Genomic DNA, 14226 nt, shown 5'->3' with positions numbered 1-14226 from the left:
TAAAAAATAAAAATAAATAAATAAAAGTAAATGTATGAACACATACACATATAATAAAGTGAATTTGCAAAACATAAATTAAGGCTGAGATAAAGAGCTTTTGCTATTGTCTCCACACACCTCAGACAGTACATTGTGTGCCCTTTGTCAGAGACAGCAGACTTAAAGAATCACCTTAGTCTAATATCAGTATCCGTTTTCTAACAAACATCATTTATGAAGCTCAAGGCTGCTTTAGGTCCAAACTTGTATGGATAGACTGGCTGGGAGGAGGTAGGTAAGATCTCACTTAAGGTGTCACTCTGTGTCTCCGAAGAAATGACACCACTGTAAAGTAATTATTTACTACCATCTATGCCTAAAGGCCCATGTGGTTTCTGTCTGGGAGACCCCCTTATAATAGAAGCACTGTACAGCACATGTCATAGACATGAATCCTAACTTGAAGAACCTAGACATAAAGGCTACAAGGAACATTCCAGCAAAATAACAGTAATAATTGGTGGTTCAGAAGAAAAATGATTGAAATCCCCACCACGGGCAACCTGTTGACTGCAGGACACAGAGAAAGATGGAGACAAAGACAGTCAACCTGTGGTTCTCAAAATAAATTCTTTAATTTACCTCTCAAAATCAGGAAGCTCTGTCCTTTAGAATCAGGGCCAATATTTAAGGCTGAGGCAGTCTGGCTAGCCTAAGAGGGCACAGAACAGTCTTCAGACGGCTTAACTTGACGACCTTTAATGTCCATTGCTGAGAAATCTCAACTTTCCTTCAGGCTTTTTAGGAGATGACCTGGACATTGCATTAATTTCCTTCCAAGTCAGAAATTCTCAATCTTTTTCTAGTTAAGAGAGGTATGTATTCACCTAAATGAAGGCCTACAAAGGTATGACTGAGAGCTCAATGCCTATCATTTCACTAATGGAGATCTAAATATTATCACCTTCAATTGCCAGTATAATACCGACACGTAACAAAGAACATGATCAATATAAAATCAGGTCATAAAACTGAGTACAGCAAAGAATGCCAGTACTTCTACTTTACTCTTTCTTCTGCCTAAGATACCCATTGATGTGTTTATCAACACCATCTAAAGGGTGGCTCACTATAAAGACATAATCTTCATTAAGACAATGGAAACTACCAGTAATTGAAGGTCTACTATGTGAGCATACTCTTTTTTTCTTACACCAAACCTGGGAGATTTATCATCCCATTTTACAGATGAAGAACAAAATTTTGAGATGTTGACTTATTTACTTAAAATCACAACTTGTAAGTGGCTAAGCTTAGATCTGAAACCAGATGTGATTTTAGAACTCACATTTTCAAACTACTTGACTGTATGCTATACTTCCAAATATATGTTTCGTTTTTTCCATATTTCATTCAACAGTCTGCTTTTCCACAATCTGGTTAGGAGAAGAAACAATTACAAAATATGAAAAGCAATAGCATGATATAGGGGAAAACAATGCAGGCTTTAGTGTCTTAAAGATCCGTGTCCAAGTCTTGGCTCCATCACTTACTAGCAATATTACCTCAGAAAATATACTTAAGTTTATGAGTGCCCACATTTTTTTTCATCTGTAAAAGAGGAATTATAATAACTATCTTGCAGAACTGTTCTGAAGATTAAATCACCGTGTATATAAAATATAGAGAATAGTACCTGGCAATGTAGTAAGCATATAAAAAATATCATTATTAGTTTTAGATACACAAAATAGTATGGGATCAGAGAGGAGGAAACAGATCTACCTAGGAGACAGACACAAGTAAATGATATTCACCAGAGTTTCCTGCTAGTTTCAGCATCTGAGTATATGAGTCTCCTTCCCAAACCTCTCAGGATGACCCACTGTGTTCAAGGTTCAACTCCTTGACTGCTACTTGAACACAGTGGTAGTGCTTAACAGTAAAACCTTCTCTGAGGGCCAAGATTAGAAGGAAAGACAAAGACTAAAATACTGTGCATTTGAAGTGCTGGACCTCAAATCAAAGGACTCTGAATGTTTTCAAGCTTCTGGCTGGAGTGGGCAGGTAGTTGGCTCTCTGACTTCCCACAGGCTAAAATCAGGATGGTCTATCTCACTTCAGGCACAGCTCTTTTCTACCTCAGGAAAAACGATAAATCTACTCTACCTAGTGGAGCTTGGGAACTGAGCACAGGAGGGATAAGAGCATGCCAAGACTATCTTATACCCCCTACCCTACCTCAAAGCTGGTCATTTGGAAGAGAAGAGTACAACTGAGTTCCTTAGAGTTCAGTGCCTGGATGTTACTTTGAAACTATGCAAACATGGGCCTGACTGAGGCCTAGCATCAAACTATGAGCATTTAAAGGAGCTGAGGTTTCAGTGTTAAGTTTGTACATGGAAATAGTTTGTGCTATTTCTGCTGGGTTTTTTAAGTTACAAGGATTTTTTAAGTTATGAAAAATACTCTGACTGTGACCTTTAGAAAAACAATACAATTATTTTGACTCTTCCAAATATAATCCTTGAGATATTTTAAATAGCAGACAGCATTATTAGAAAAGGTAAATATCGCTTAAAATAAATTAAGCTATAGGCGAAGGGAACAATGGGCATTCTGACTGCTCTTTAGAGTGACACAAGATTCATGACTTTATGTTTAATAAAAATGCCACAGATGCACAAAGATGTTTTTGGGACTCTGCATCTAAAAAGAGAAATCTCAGTATATCCATGGCTTTAAATCAAATGACAGAAAACAATTTTCCAAAAATACTAGGATACTACAATAGTCAATTTAAAACACTGATTTTCTACATTAAAACTATTAAAATTTCAATCTTGGCCCTCAGATTAGCTACATGCTACAAACTGGGCAATGATGTGCATTTCTGTTATGTCTTAATAACATTCTTCAGATATTAGAAATTATGTATATATTGATGTCCACCTTCTTGGATCTAGCTGCCAGCATTTACTCAGTCAGTCTGACTCCCCAAAAACATCATTCTGACCTTGACCTCTGCTGACACTCCACTGTCAATACTAAGCACATAATATATCACCTCACAACTGATGGAAGAAATCAGAGACCCTGACAAGCACACCAAGTTAGAACCAGTTGCTAACTTCTGTGAAGAATTCAAATAAGGATGAATTCACATAAGAATGACGTACATACCTGTACCACAGGATCTTTTTGTTGGTGTGATTAATGAGACATGAGCTGTGTCTGTGCATGGCCCACCTAGAAACAGAAAGGCAGGTGCATCAGTCAGGACACATCCTTTACATGTCCATATAGTTGCTTTCCTGAGTAAAGAGAAACTTAAAAAGGAAAAGATCAACCTGCAAATACAATGACGAGAAGTAGTAGGAAAGACGGTGGTGGTGGTGGGTTAATTCTAAGGACCTAATTTTAGTTCAGCAGTTTAGTCTATAGAGATGCATAGTCTTTCTACATTATAACATGCTTTTCATAAAAACAAAAAAACCCAAAAAAACAGCCAAGTCTCACATAACGTTAACAAGTTAAAGAATAAAAATTTAATTAGAATTCAGATCTAGGTGAGAGGAAATTACCCACAAGTTTGGAAAGATGCGTTCCTCCACAGAACGATGAGCAGGAGTTCTCTCTCTTAGGTTGGTATCTCAGCAGTCACTCTACCTTGGAATTTACAGAAAAACTAGCCTTACATAGTAAGAAAGGGAGAGCCTTAAGAAACAATAAACTGCTTGTCAAAAGAAATAAGAATCATTTTCACATAGAAGAAAGCATTGCTGACCAAGGAAGAACATCTAGTTTCATTGTAAGAAATATGATAACAAGAGGCCCTTTATGCAATCTTGGTGGGCCCAGAGATCTGATGCATAAGCATAATTCAAGAGTATGCAAGAGATACAGTTGTTGGGTGAGTGAAGGCTTGAAAATCAATAATTTCATTCTGCAAAATCAAGACTTTCAACACATTTTGAGGTTGATACTGATACACACCCCAACACTTTCCACTGACATGCCCTGGGATGGGCAGTGGTGATCATAAAGGAATAGAACACATAGGCAACTGTTACACATTTATTTTAAAAAGGGTCCCCAGGTGACTGTGACTAGCAGAAGGAAAACATGGTTACTTGGCAGAGTTGTGTATCTCCTACAACAAGAATTCATGTAAGTTACTCACTGAAAAGGAGGGAAAGATGAAGGAGCTCTGAGACCTGTTCCTAGAGTGCACAGTGCCGAGATTCATGGGTTTAAGGACTTGGAGAGCCCACCTAAAAAGTTCACTCTTAGCTTACTCTTTACTATAACAAGGCCACAATAGCAACAACCCTTAGTTAGTGTAAGAAGACACAGAAGGGAAATTTTGAAAGAGGAAAAACCAAGTAAGTGCATTGTTGACTTCAAAGAGCACTTAGCAAATACCTACTATGTGTCACCACACAGGTTAGTCCCACAGTCAGGGAGATCATAATCTTTCTTAAAACAAACAAACAAACAAAAACCCAAAAAACCTCTGTACATAAAGAACAATACATGACAGCAATAAATAGCTAGACGGAAAGTGGCCAAGTGTCAAAGAACAAGAAACAGGTAATAAATGCTATATGTAATGAGGAAGGAGAACATTCATCATTGGCTTGTATTACTTGGAAATACAAGAATTTGAAAATAAGGCAAGAATAAATTGCAGTTTCGAAAGTCAGACCAAAGAGCAGAATATTTCAACAGAACATTTTTCTACAAATGTCACATTCACCAGAAAAAGTGCCATGAATTAAAATTCCAGAGGTTCAAAAGGTAAACTGTGACATGAAAACAGGCAACATGAAGAGACAATGAGAGACATGCAAAGCTAACACAGCCTCAACATCCTCAAAAACCCTCCTGGGATTGGCTTCTGTAGCTCCATAAAATGCTGTAACTTCTGCTTCCATGTAAGGCTTCTTTGTTTTTGTTAATTGAAGCCTTCTTATTTCTTGAAAACTATAGGCTTTTTAGAAGACTGAGTTTAAGTCTGACAACTACTCTCTACTTGCTGAGTAATCTTGGATAAATAATCCTCAGTTTCTTTAACAAAACAAACAAAAAAATGGAAATAGTAAAATTGCCAATAAGTGACTTTTGATGAACCATCTGTACAGCAAGGTATCATAAACCATAAAACTTTATATTATATATCATCACTTTCTCTTCCACTTGATTTTATGTTCCCAAGGATCAAGAATCACACTGTTATCTACTGTTGGGTCACTGCTATGTAGACAGTGAATGCTTAATAATGTTCATCAAGCGACTACTGCAAACTATTTAATCAGAAGAGTAACAGTTTATATATGTGTGTGCGTGTGTATATGTATATGTATACAGACACACACACACATATAATACCAAGTTCTGTCATACGTGTGCAGAACATGCAAGTTTGTCACACAGGTATACATGTGCCACAGTGGTTTGCTGCACCCATCAACCCGTCATCTACATTAGGTATTTCTCCTAATGCTATCCCTCCCCTAGACCCCCACTCTCCAACAGGCCCTGGTGTGTGACGTTCCCCTCCCTGTGTCCATGTGTTTTCATTGTTCAACTCCCATTTATGAGTGAGAAAATGCGGTGTTTAGTTTTTTTTTCAAGGAAATTTTAAAATTAGAGTGTAACATTTGAGAGAATGCAATATTAGAATGATGTGTATAGAACTTAAATGTACATCCTGAGGGATTTTAACACATACATACTGTGTAACGGCCATAGATCAAAATATTAGAACATTCCCAACATGCAGAAAGTCCTGGGGATCATTTTTAAAAATATAAGTTCCCAAACCCTGACTCTGGAAATTTTGATGTAGTAGATTGGGGTGGACATAGGAGGAAGTTACTGTACTTTTCTAAACTAGCTGAGCACAATGTAAATATTAACAGTCCAGTCAGTTCTAATTTCTGATTACCCCAACTCATTATCTGGCCAAGATCACTGAGTTCCCATAACACCATGAGCTGCACAGTGCATAAGGGTCAGTAACAGCTTAACTAACAAAATACTTTTTTAAAAAGGACATAAAATAATTCATCCAGTAGAATTATATAAGAAAGGAGAAACTGTCAAATCAAAAACCCTAAAGAAATCTGGCTGACACTCATGAATTAACACCTGTATTTACAAATGTTCTAGAAGATTATCATATAAGAGAATCTTTACCTTGCCTTTAGCTTGAGAGTTTATTCTTTTAAAAATTTCTAGTGAATAAATTTCTGTAGGTTTCTGCAAATAACTTTAAGGCTGCCTAGCATATCTCAACATGCATCATCATGAAGGTGTTCTCCAGAGAGCTTGTTAAACTAACAACCCAATCCAATGTATTCACTATATTACAGTAAAGTACAAATGGAACCATAGTTGAACCAAGACAAACTGACAGCAAGAGTACCTGGCAGTAATAATATATCCCAGCTTTGATAATTGGGCAATGTTATAAACAGAGAACTTAGAGTTAAATTTGGTCTGGCAAACTACAACCTATGAAACACCAAAACCAAGAACAGGAACAAGGCCGGGCGTGGTGGCTCACGCCTGTAATCCCAGCACTTTGGGAGGCCGAGGTGGGCGGATCACAAGGTCAGGAGATCGAGACCATGGTGAAACCCCGTCTCTACTAAAAATAGAAAAAATTAGCCGGGCGCAGGGGCGGGCGCCTGTAGTCCCAGCTACTCGGGAGGCTGAGGCAGGAGAATGGCGTGAACCCGGGAGGCGGAGCTTGCAGTGAGCCGAGATTGCGCCACTGCACTCCAGCCTGGGCGACAGAGCAAGACTCCGTCTCAAAAAAAAAAAAAAAAAAGAACAGGAACATATCAGCACCACACATATATTCTACACTAATTGCACTGTCATCCACACAATTACAGTTAGTTCCAAATCAACTCTGTTAAAATCAATGCAGGAAATTAAGGGCCACTCACAGAAAATGTTTTCAGGTTTCTGCCCACAACAATAAAAATATAACATGGGTAACATTTGGTTACAGCAAACAAAATAGTTTTGAGAGTTGACAGTGAGGGTCAAAGTTCCTTTTCTGGACTTTCTAATGCCTGAGAGTGTGGCTGGCGTAAGTCCCCATAAATCACTGTAAACTTGACTCCCACTTTTTACCTTTCTTCTTCTTTCCAAACAACAGGGTAGACAGAGGTAGTAACTAAAGAATCAGATGAGAAAGCCTCTTCATGATTGTGTGTTCTATAGATGAATGTAGTGTGTATGTGTATGTGTTGACTAGGACTGAGGTTGGGACAATAAATGTATTTCTAAGCACAGAACAATTCAAACCATTATCTTCTAGCCTGTATCAGTGGCAACTGAGTTTGGGTTTATTAATGTCTAAAAAAATTACAAAGTGCCTTGCTTAATACGACAGGTTCTTGGGATTCTGAGCCAGATGATATCAAGATTAACCAACCTGAAATAACTTTTAGCCAATCATCATGAATGCTTTTTGCTTTCTTTTACTAAAGCAAATTAAATAAGTGAATTTTTTCAAGTTTCTTCATTATCCGGAGATATTTATTAACAGACTAACATTTTGCATTTCATATTACATTCAGAGGACTTTTTCCTTAAAAAACATCAAGTTTCAACAATTTAATGTTTGGAGTTTACGAGTGAATAAAGCCTCTGGTAACTGTGGTTTGTGACTAGAGAAGAGTGAATATTCTACCTCTTCTTCTAGGGATGTTTCTATTCTTGTATTAAAGGTGTCATATATAATGCAGCACTGCGGATCACATTTACAATTCCACATGAAAGCCATGAAACTATATTCTTCAGCTGTATTCCCAACAAGTAGAAATTGTTACAGCATTTGCAATATGGTAGTAGATTTTCCCAGGGAAACAGTATTATTGTCTGCAGCCCTATAAAGTTGAAGACATGGGTCAAATCTGCATACTCACTTCACTGTAACCTACAAAAACAGGAGTAGATGAAGATACCCCATTAACTATCAACACACACATTTCAAAATGAAGTACCAGAATTATTGTATTTTTCCAGTCTCCTATAGAGTTACCGAGTATGTCAAAAAACTCAGGTCTACCTACTCATGTAGTGGTCAATCCCATCGGCTAGTTGAAGACTACAACTTGAGGAGGAAGTCGAGAATGGTGGTTTGGAGGATAGCTGCATTTAGCTTTTCATGCACTCAAACTTCAAACTCCACAGCTGAGTAAATACAGAAAAATAACATTTCTTCTTAACCTTGAAGTGGAGATCAACAATCTACTCTGAAAAATTTTGTTAAACCAGCTGTGATGACTGGTTATTTTTGGCTTCTGGTTTCACTAGCCCTCACTGGCTGCAGTTAAATCATGTGCTAAAAATCTTCAACACAGGCCGGGCGCGGTGGCTCACGCCTGTAATCCCAGCACTTTGGGAGGCCGAGGCGGGCGGATCACAAGGTCAGGAGATCGAGACCACGGTGAAACCCCGTCTCTACTAAAAATACACTGTAGTCCCAGCTACTCGGGAGGCTGAGCAGGAAAAATAGGCGGAGCTTGCAGTGAGCCGAGATCGCGCCACTGCACTCCAGCCTGGGCGACAGAGCGAGACTCCGTCTCAAAAAAAAAAAAAAAAAAAAAATCTTCAACACAGATAATAGCACATCAATTAGAAAAAATAGACTATCAAGGAGTTGGTCAGCTAAAAATTGCCAGAAGTGCAATAATCAAATATTCTACTATCAGTCCTTTCACAGTAACTGCAAAACATTAATACACAAAAATAGCCATTCCTTTTGTAGATTTGTAACACTTCAATTTTCTTAATTCACATGACATTTACATAAAAGTATCTAATTATTTTAAAGGCACTGTGGGCTAATTAAAAATGCACCATCCTTTTTTAACCAGCTTGTCAATTCCACTCTATCATAATCTGTACACTGTTTTCCTTTGCAGCATCTCACTTTTCCAAGCTCACAGTTCTAAAGGTAATTTTGGACAACAAATTAAAGAGCTGCAATTCTCTCCTCTCTGTAGAGATTCAGAATGTCTTTTCTTTTCCTCCTAAGCCTCCCTGGGCAGAGAGAGATTCAGGATATCTTATTAAGAATTTCTTGAAGAGGCTTCTTAAAAAAATAAAAAAGGACAAAATAAACCTCAACAAATCTATGCAATGGAGATAGTGAAATAAACTACACTGTTTCCTGATATGTCCATGTTTAGAATGTAAAATTATCTTCAAAAAATTCAAATAATATATATTTCTTGAGCAGTAAAATATTCCTTCTTTAGCCTTCAATATAAACACAGAGATTTAAAATAGCAAAGAACTGACAGTATTTAATGAGTATCCAGTACATAGTAGAATGCACAAGAAAAGTCATCTCTTCAGAAAACCCTAATCTCCAACCTCACCCTAAACCTGGAATTCCTGAATTGTTTTAATCAGAAAGGACACACCTATCTGTCAATATAATTGAGTTTGAAAAGCACCATTGATTAAAAACAAGGATACATAAAGATATAGTGAATTGTAATCCAAGTTTACAGAAATTCTTCAACACAGATAATAGCCCTCTTATTTCTCCAAACGAAACTTCCAAATTAAACCATTTATAAAGTTTTTTACAGAATCTAAGTGTTAATCTCCCAGAGTTAGAAGTTCTAATCCTAACTCAGTACATGATCTTTCACACTATTTAGATCCAAATTAGTAATTTCTGAGAAGGGAATTTTCAAAGTGGGTCAGAAGTTGCAATTGGTAGCTTATCTATTTTGTTAATAAGGGCTTCTTTCTCAACAAAATCTTATTACCACTCCACATTAACTCTCCTAAACAATTACAGGCATACCTCGGAGATACTATGGGTTTGGTTCCAGACCACCGCAATAAAGTAAATATAGCAATAAAGTTCGAGTTGCACAAATTTTTTGGCTTCTCAATGCATATATATGTTATTAGTTTATACTATGTTATAGACTCTATTAAGTGTGCAACAGCATGATGTCTAAAAATGTACGTACCTTAATTTAAAAAAACTCTACTTCTAAAAAAAAATGCTAATGATCATCTGAGTCTTCAGTGATTCATACTCTTCTTGCTAGTGAAGGATCTTTCTTCAATGTTGATGGCTGCTAACTGATCAGGTGGTGGTAGCTGCTGAAAAATGGGGTGGCTGCAGCAATTTCTTAAAAAAAGAAAACGAGGCCAGGCACAGTGGGGCTCACATCTGTAATCCCAGCACTTTGGGAGGCCGAGGGAGGTAGATCACAAGGTCAAGAGATTGAGGACCATCCTGGCTAACACGGTGAAACCCCATCTCTACTAAAAATACAAAAAATTAGCTGGGTGTGGTGGCACGCACCTGTAGTCTCAGCTACTTGGGAGGCTGAGGCAGGAGAATGGCGTGAACCTGGGAGGTGGAGGTTGCAGTGAGTCGAGATTGTGCCACTACACTACAGGCTGGGCGACAGAGCGAGACTCTGTCTCAAAAAACAAAACGAAACAAACAAAAAAACAACTCTGCCACATCAACTGACTCTTCCTTTTACAAAAGATTTCTCTGTAGTAATGCTGTTTGACAGCATTTTACCCACAGGACTTCTTTCAAAATTGAAGTCAATCCTCTCAAACTCTGCTCTTGTTTTATCAACTAAGTTTATGTAATATTCTAGATCCTTTGTTGCCATTTCAATAATGTTCACAGCATCTTCACCAGGGGTAGATTCCATCTCAAGAAACCACTTTCCTTTGCTCAATCATATGAAGCAGCTCCTCGTCCATTAAAGTTTTATAATGAGATTGCAACAATTCAGTCACCTCATCAGGCTCCACTTTTAATTCTACTCCTCTTGTGATTTCCACCACATCTGCAATTATTTTCTCTGCCCAAGTCTTGAACCCCTCAAAATCATCCATGAGGGTTAGAATCAACTTCTTCCCATATTCTGTTAATGTTGATATTTTGACCTTTTCCCATGAATCACAAATGGTCTTTATGGCATCTAGAATGGTGAGTCCTTTCCAGATGATCTTCCATTTACTTTGGCAGATCCATGAGAGGAATCAGTATCTATGGCAGCTATAGCCTTGTAAAATGTACTTCTTAGATAATTATGACTTAAAAGTCAAAATGACTCCTTAATCCATGGGCTACAGAATCAATGCTGTGTTACCAGGCATGGAAACATAAATTTCCTTGTACCTCTCCATCAGAGCTCTTGGGTGACAAGGTGTATTGTCAATGAGCAGTAGTATTTTGAAAGGAGCATTTTTTTTTTATCAGCAGTAGGTCTACACAGTAGGCTTAAAATATTCAGTGAATGATGCTATAAACAGATGTGCAGTCATCCAGGCTTTGTTGTTCCATTACAAAACACAGGCAGAGTGGATGCAGCAAAATTCTTAATGGACCTAGGATTTTCAGAAGGGTAAATAAGCACTGGCTTCCACTTAAAGTCACTAGCTACATTAGCTCCTAAAAGAGGGTCATACTGTCCTTTGAAGCCAGGGACTGACTTTTCCTCCTGTAAGTCCTGGATGGCATCTTCTTCCAATAGAAGGTTATTTCGGCTATTTTGAAAATCTGCTGTTTAGTGTAGTCACTTTCATCAGCGATATTAGCTAGGTATTTTTGGTAACTTGCTACAGCTTTCTACATCAGCAACTGCTGCTTCACCTTGCACTTTTATGGAGACGGCTTCTTTTCTTAGCCTCATGAACCAATCTCTGCTAACTCCAAGCTTTTCTTCTGTAACTTCTTTACCAGCATAGCAGTCCTCAACTTTTCTGTCTTGAGAACTTTTAACACTTAAAAATTACTGAGGACACTAAAAAACTTTTGTTTATGTGGCTTATATCATTGATATTTATCCCATATGAAATTATAACTTGACAAAAATTATGTTTTCATTTAAAATTAAAATAATTACACTTCAACATAAAAACTTTTTCTTTTATGAAAAATAACTGCAACTTAAAAAATAGTGAGAGTGGCCTGGCTTAAAGGAAGATACTTGGATTTTCATGTCTATATCTGTATTTAATCTGTTTATATGAATACGAAGAAAGCCCACTACTACATAAATATGTAGTTGGAAAAGGAAAGATCTCATGGATGCCCTGAGAGGGACCTGGGGACCTCTATAGGTCTCTGGACCACATTTGAGAACCACTGGTACAGAACCAGTGAATCTAAAGGTTAATATAAGATCCAATTTCCCCATACTCCTTACATGCCAACTGACTTATTTCTAGTCTTGCAGAAATCAACTGATGTACTAAGTGTAAATAACAGTAAAAGGGTTTCCCAGTCTCAACAAAATGTGAATATTTAAGTAAATAAAGGCAAGGGATAGTGGAATAAACTAGTCAAAAATTCAAACCAAGACATTCCATTTCTGCTATGTATATAAGAAGAGTAAAAACATGTTTCATGGAACTCTCAAAGGATTCTGGGTCAGCAATTACATATGTTCAATTTAAATTTTTCAGATGTAATCTCTCACTTAGAATCCTATACCTTTCCATATGTTAAGATGCTGACAAACGCTTACTACCAATACTTCAAAATGTGATAAAGCCCAACAGCAATTAACAGTGACATTCTAAGACATCATCACCCTCTTGGGGATAAAAATAGAATAATCCCCATTTTGTTAGAGGTCAAAATACCACCTGGCTAATAAAATCATTACTAATTTTAGACATTGTTTTGTTTTTCTCTTGTGACAAAGCATATTTAATATGAACACAAAATCAGGGGCTGTCACCTCTCCAATTTAGGCTTCACTTCTGACTATTTACAGGCTTAACTAAGGCCCAACTCCAATTTCTACATTTGCATCATTTGCATTTTACCATCAACACAACCATGATTCTCATAACATTAATGGAGACACCACTCAGCACTGGAAGAGATTTTTTTTCTTTGTTTTTTCAAACACAGTTCAGCTAGCAAGAGTATTCTCATAAATCTCAGCCTGCAGCAGCTACTGAAAGAAGGCTGCAATGCTTTCTTTAGAAAGGGAAATGACTGGTGCATGTTCTTCCTAAGAGGCTTTAGGAAAAAAAAAAAAAAAAAAAAAGACATCTATTCAGGCCACAGGTACTGTTCCATGGACTTGTAAAAACAACTTGGAACACAGGTGCCCTTCTCCTCTGCCTCTCTGCTGAGCCTCTCCCGTAGTTAGCTGTACCACAGCTGGAACATGATGAGTGACACTAAATGGAAATTACCTTAGTCCAACCGTCTTGCTTTACAGACAGAAGTGAACACTGTCAGGTCTCAATAATAGGATCTCTCTTTGCAACTAATAGTTGAAAATGTCACAATTTCAATTGCGTAGTGAAGGGGTTATACTGATATTTTAGAATTTTAAAAATTCCTCACTAAGGTGGCATCCTATTGTTTTTATTAAATCTATAATCATCTTTTTGATGGATCAAAAAGTGAGATGGTTTATAAAGTAACAGAGGCCATGAATACAAAATGTACAGTTACATAGTCATTTTTTGGCATTGGCAGCTCTGAATTTTCAGAAAGAAGTTCACAAGCACAATTAAAATATATTTATGTAAGCTTAAAATGGCTGCTTCAACACATTCACATAAATGTCATTATTTTTTTTTCCAGCCAAACATTTTTGTCATAAATAAAGCTTAGATTTAATTTAAAATCAGCACAGTGTCACATACTACTTGTAACTAGACAAAATAAAAATATGACAAGTGCAAGAGCTAAAGCTGTGTGAAGTGTGGTTGTTTACCATGACCTTTACTTTCACAGAGAAGGACAGAGCATTTAATTTAATAAGAACATTTAAAGAAATTCATATTGGGTGCAGGGGGGCCAGTGATGATGTTGCTTCAAAACCTAGTTTGAGTATCAGTAATTGTATAATCTCACATGTGACTGAGGTAATCTTTTGGGAAACTAACCTTTTAGATTTGCAGATTTCTTAAGGGACCTTTGAAAATAAGTATTAAAAGCTTGCTAGTATTCTGTCTTGCAAAGGGGAATCTTGAAGAGGGAAATTTAGGTGATAAATACCAACAAGCAAAAATGGTTATTTTACAACAGGCAAGTGCCTATTTGTACAGAAGAAAGAGACAGACAGAGAGAGAGAGAGAGAGAGAGAGAGAGAGAGAGAGAGAGAGAAACAGGAAAGACTCCCATTATTCCAAAAGTCTGAGATGAATTGTTACCACCACAAAGCATCCAAATTTTCAAAATTTGGTAGGGATACTGCC

At 37.2% G+C, this 14226-nt stretch overlaps 2 protein-coding genes across 7 annotated transcripts in view; one reads left to right on the top strand and one right to left on the bottom strand.

Annotated features, from left to right (window-relative positions):
- The window catches only part of CCDC167 (coiled-coil domain containing 167), a 699343-nt gene that overhangs the window by 87388 nt on the left and 597729 nt on the right, over positions 1-14226 (top strand). The window lies entirely within an intron of this gene.
- ZFAND3 (zinc finger AN1-type containing 3) overlaps positions 1-14226 on the bottom strand; it is a 335360-nt gene that overhangs the window by 67280 nt on the left and 253854 nt on the right. For 2 of the 3 annotated variants that reach the window (XM_050787813.1, XM_050787814.1), the window contains exon 4: positions 3166-3231. The exons of the other annotated variant lie outside the window; for it this stretch is intronic. In XM_050787813.1, the coding sequence (XP_050643770.1) occupies positions 3166-3231 (66 nt within the window). The remainder of the gene's footprint in view (positions 1-3165; positions 3232-14226) is intronic. 3 annotated transcript variants of the gene reach the window in all.

The sequence above is a fragment of the Macaca thibetana genome, chromosome 4 (assembly GCF_024542745.1).
Source record: "Macaca thibetana thibetana isolate TM-01 chromosome 4, ASM2454274v1, whole genome shotgun sequence".
In the NCBI taxonomy this organism is placed as follows: domain Eukaryota; kingdom Metazoa; phylum Chordata; class Mammalia; order Primates; family Cercopithecidae; genus Macaca; species Macaca thibetana.
The sequence above is the reverse complement of the archived record's forward strand: the minus strand, read 5'-3'. Positions and strand labels throughout refer to the sequence as shown.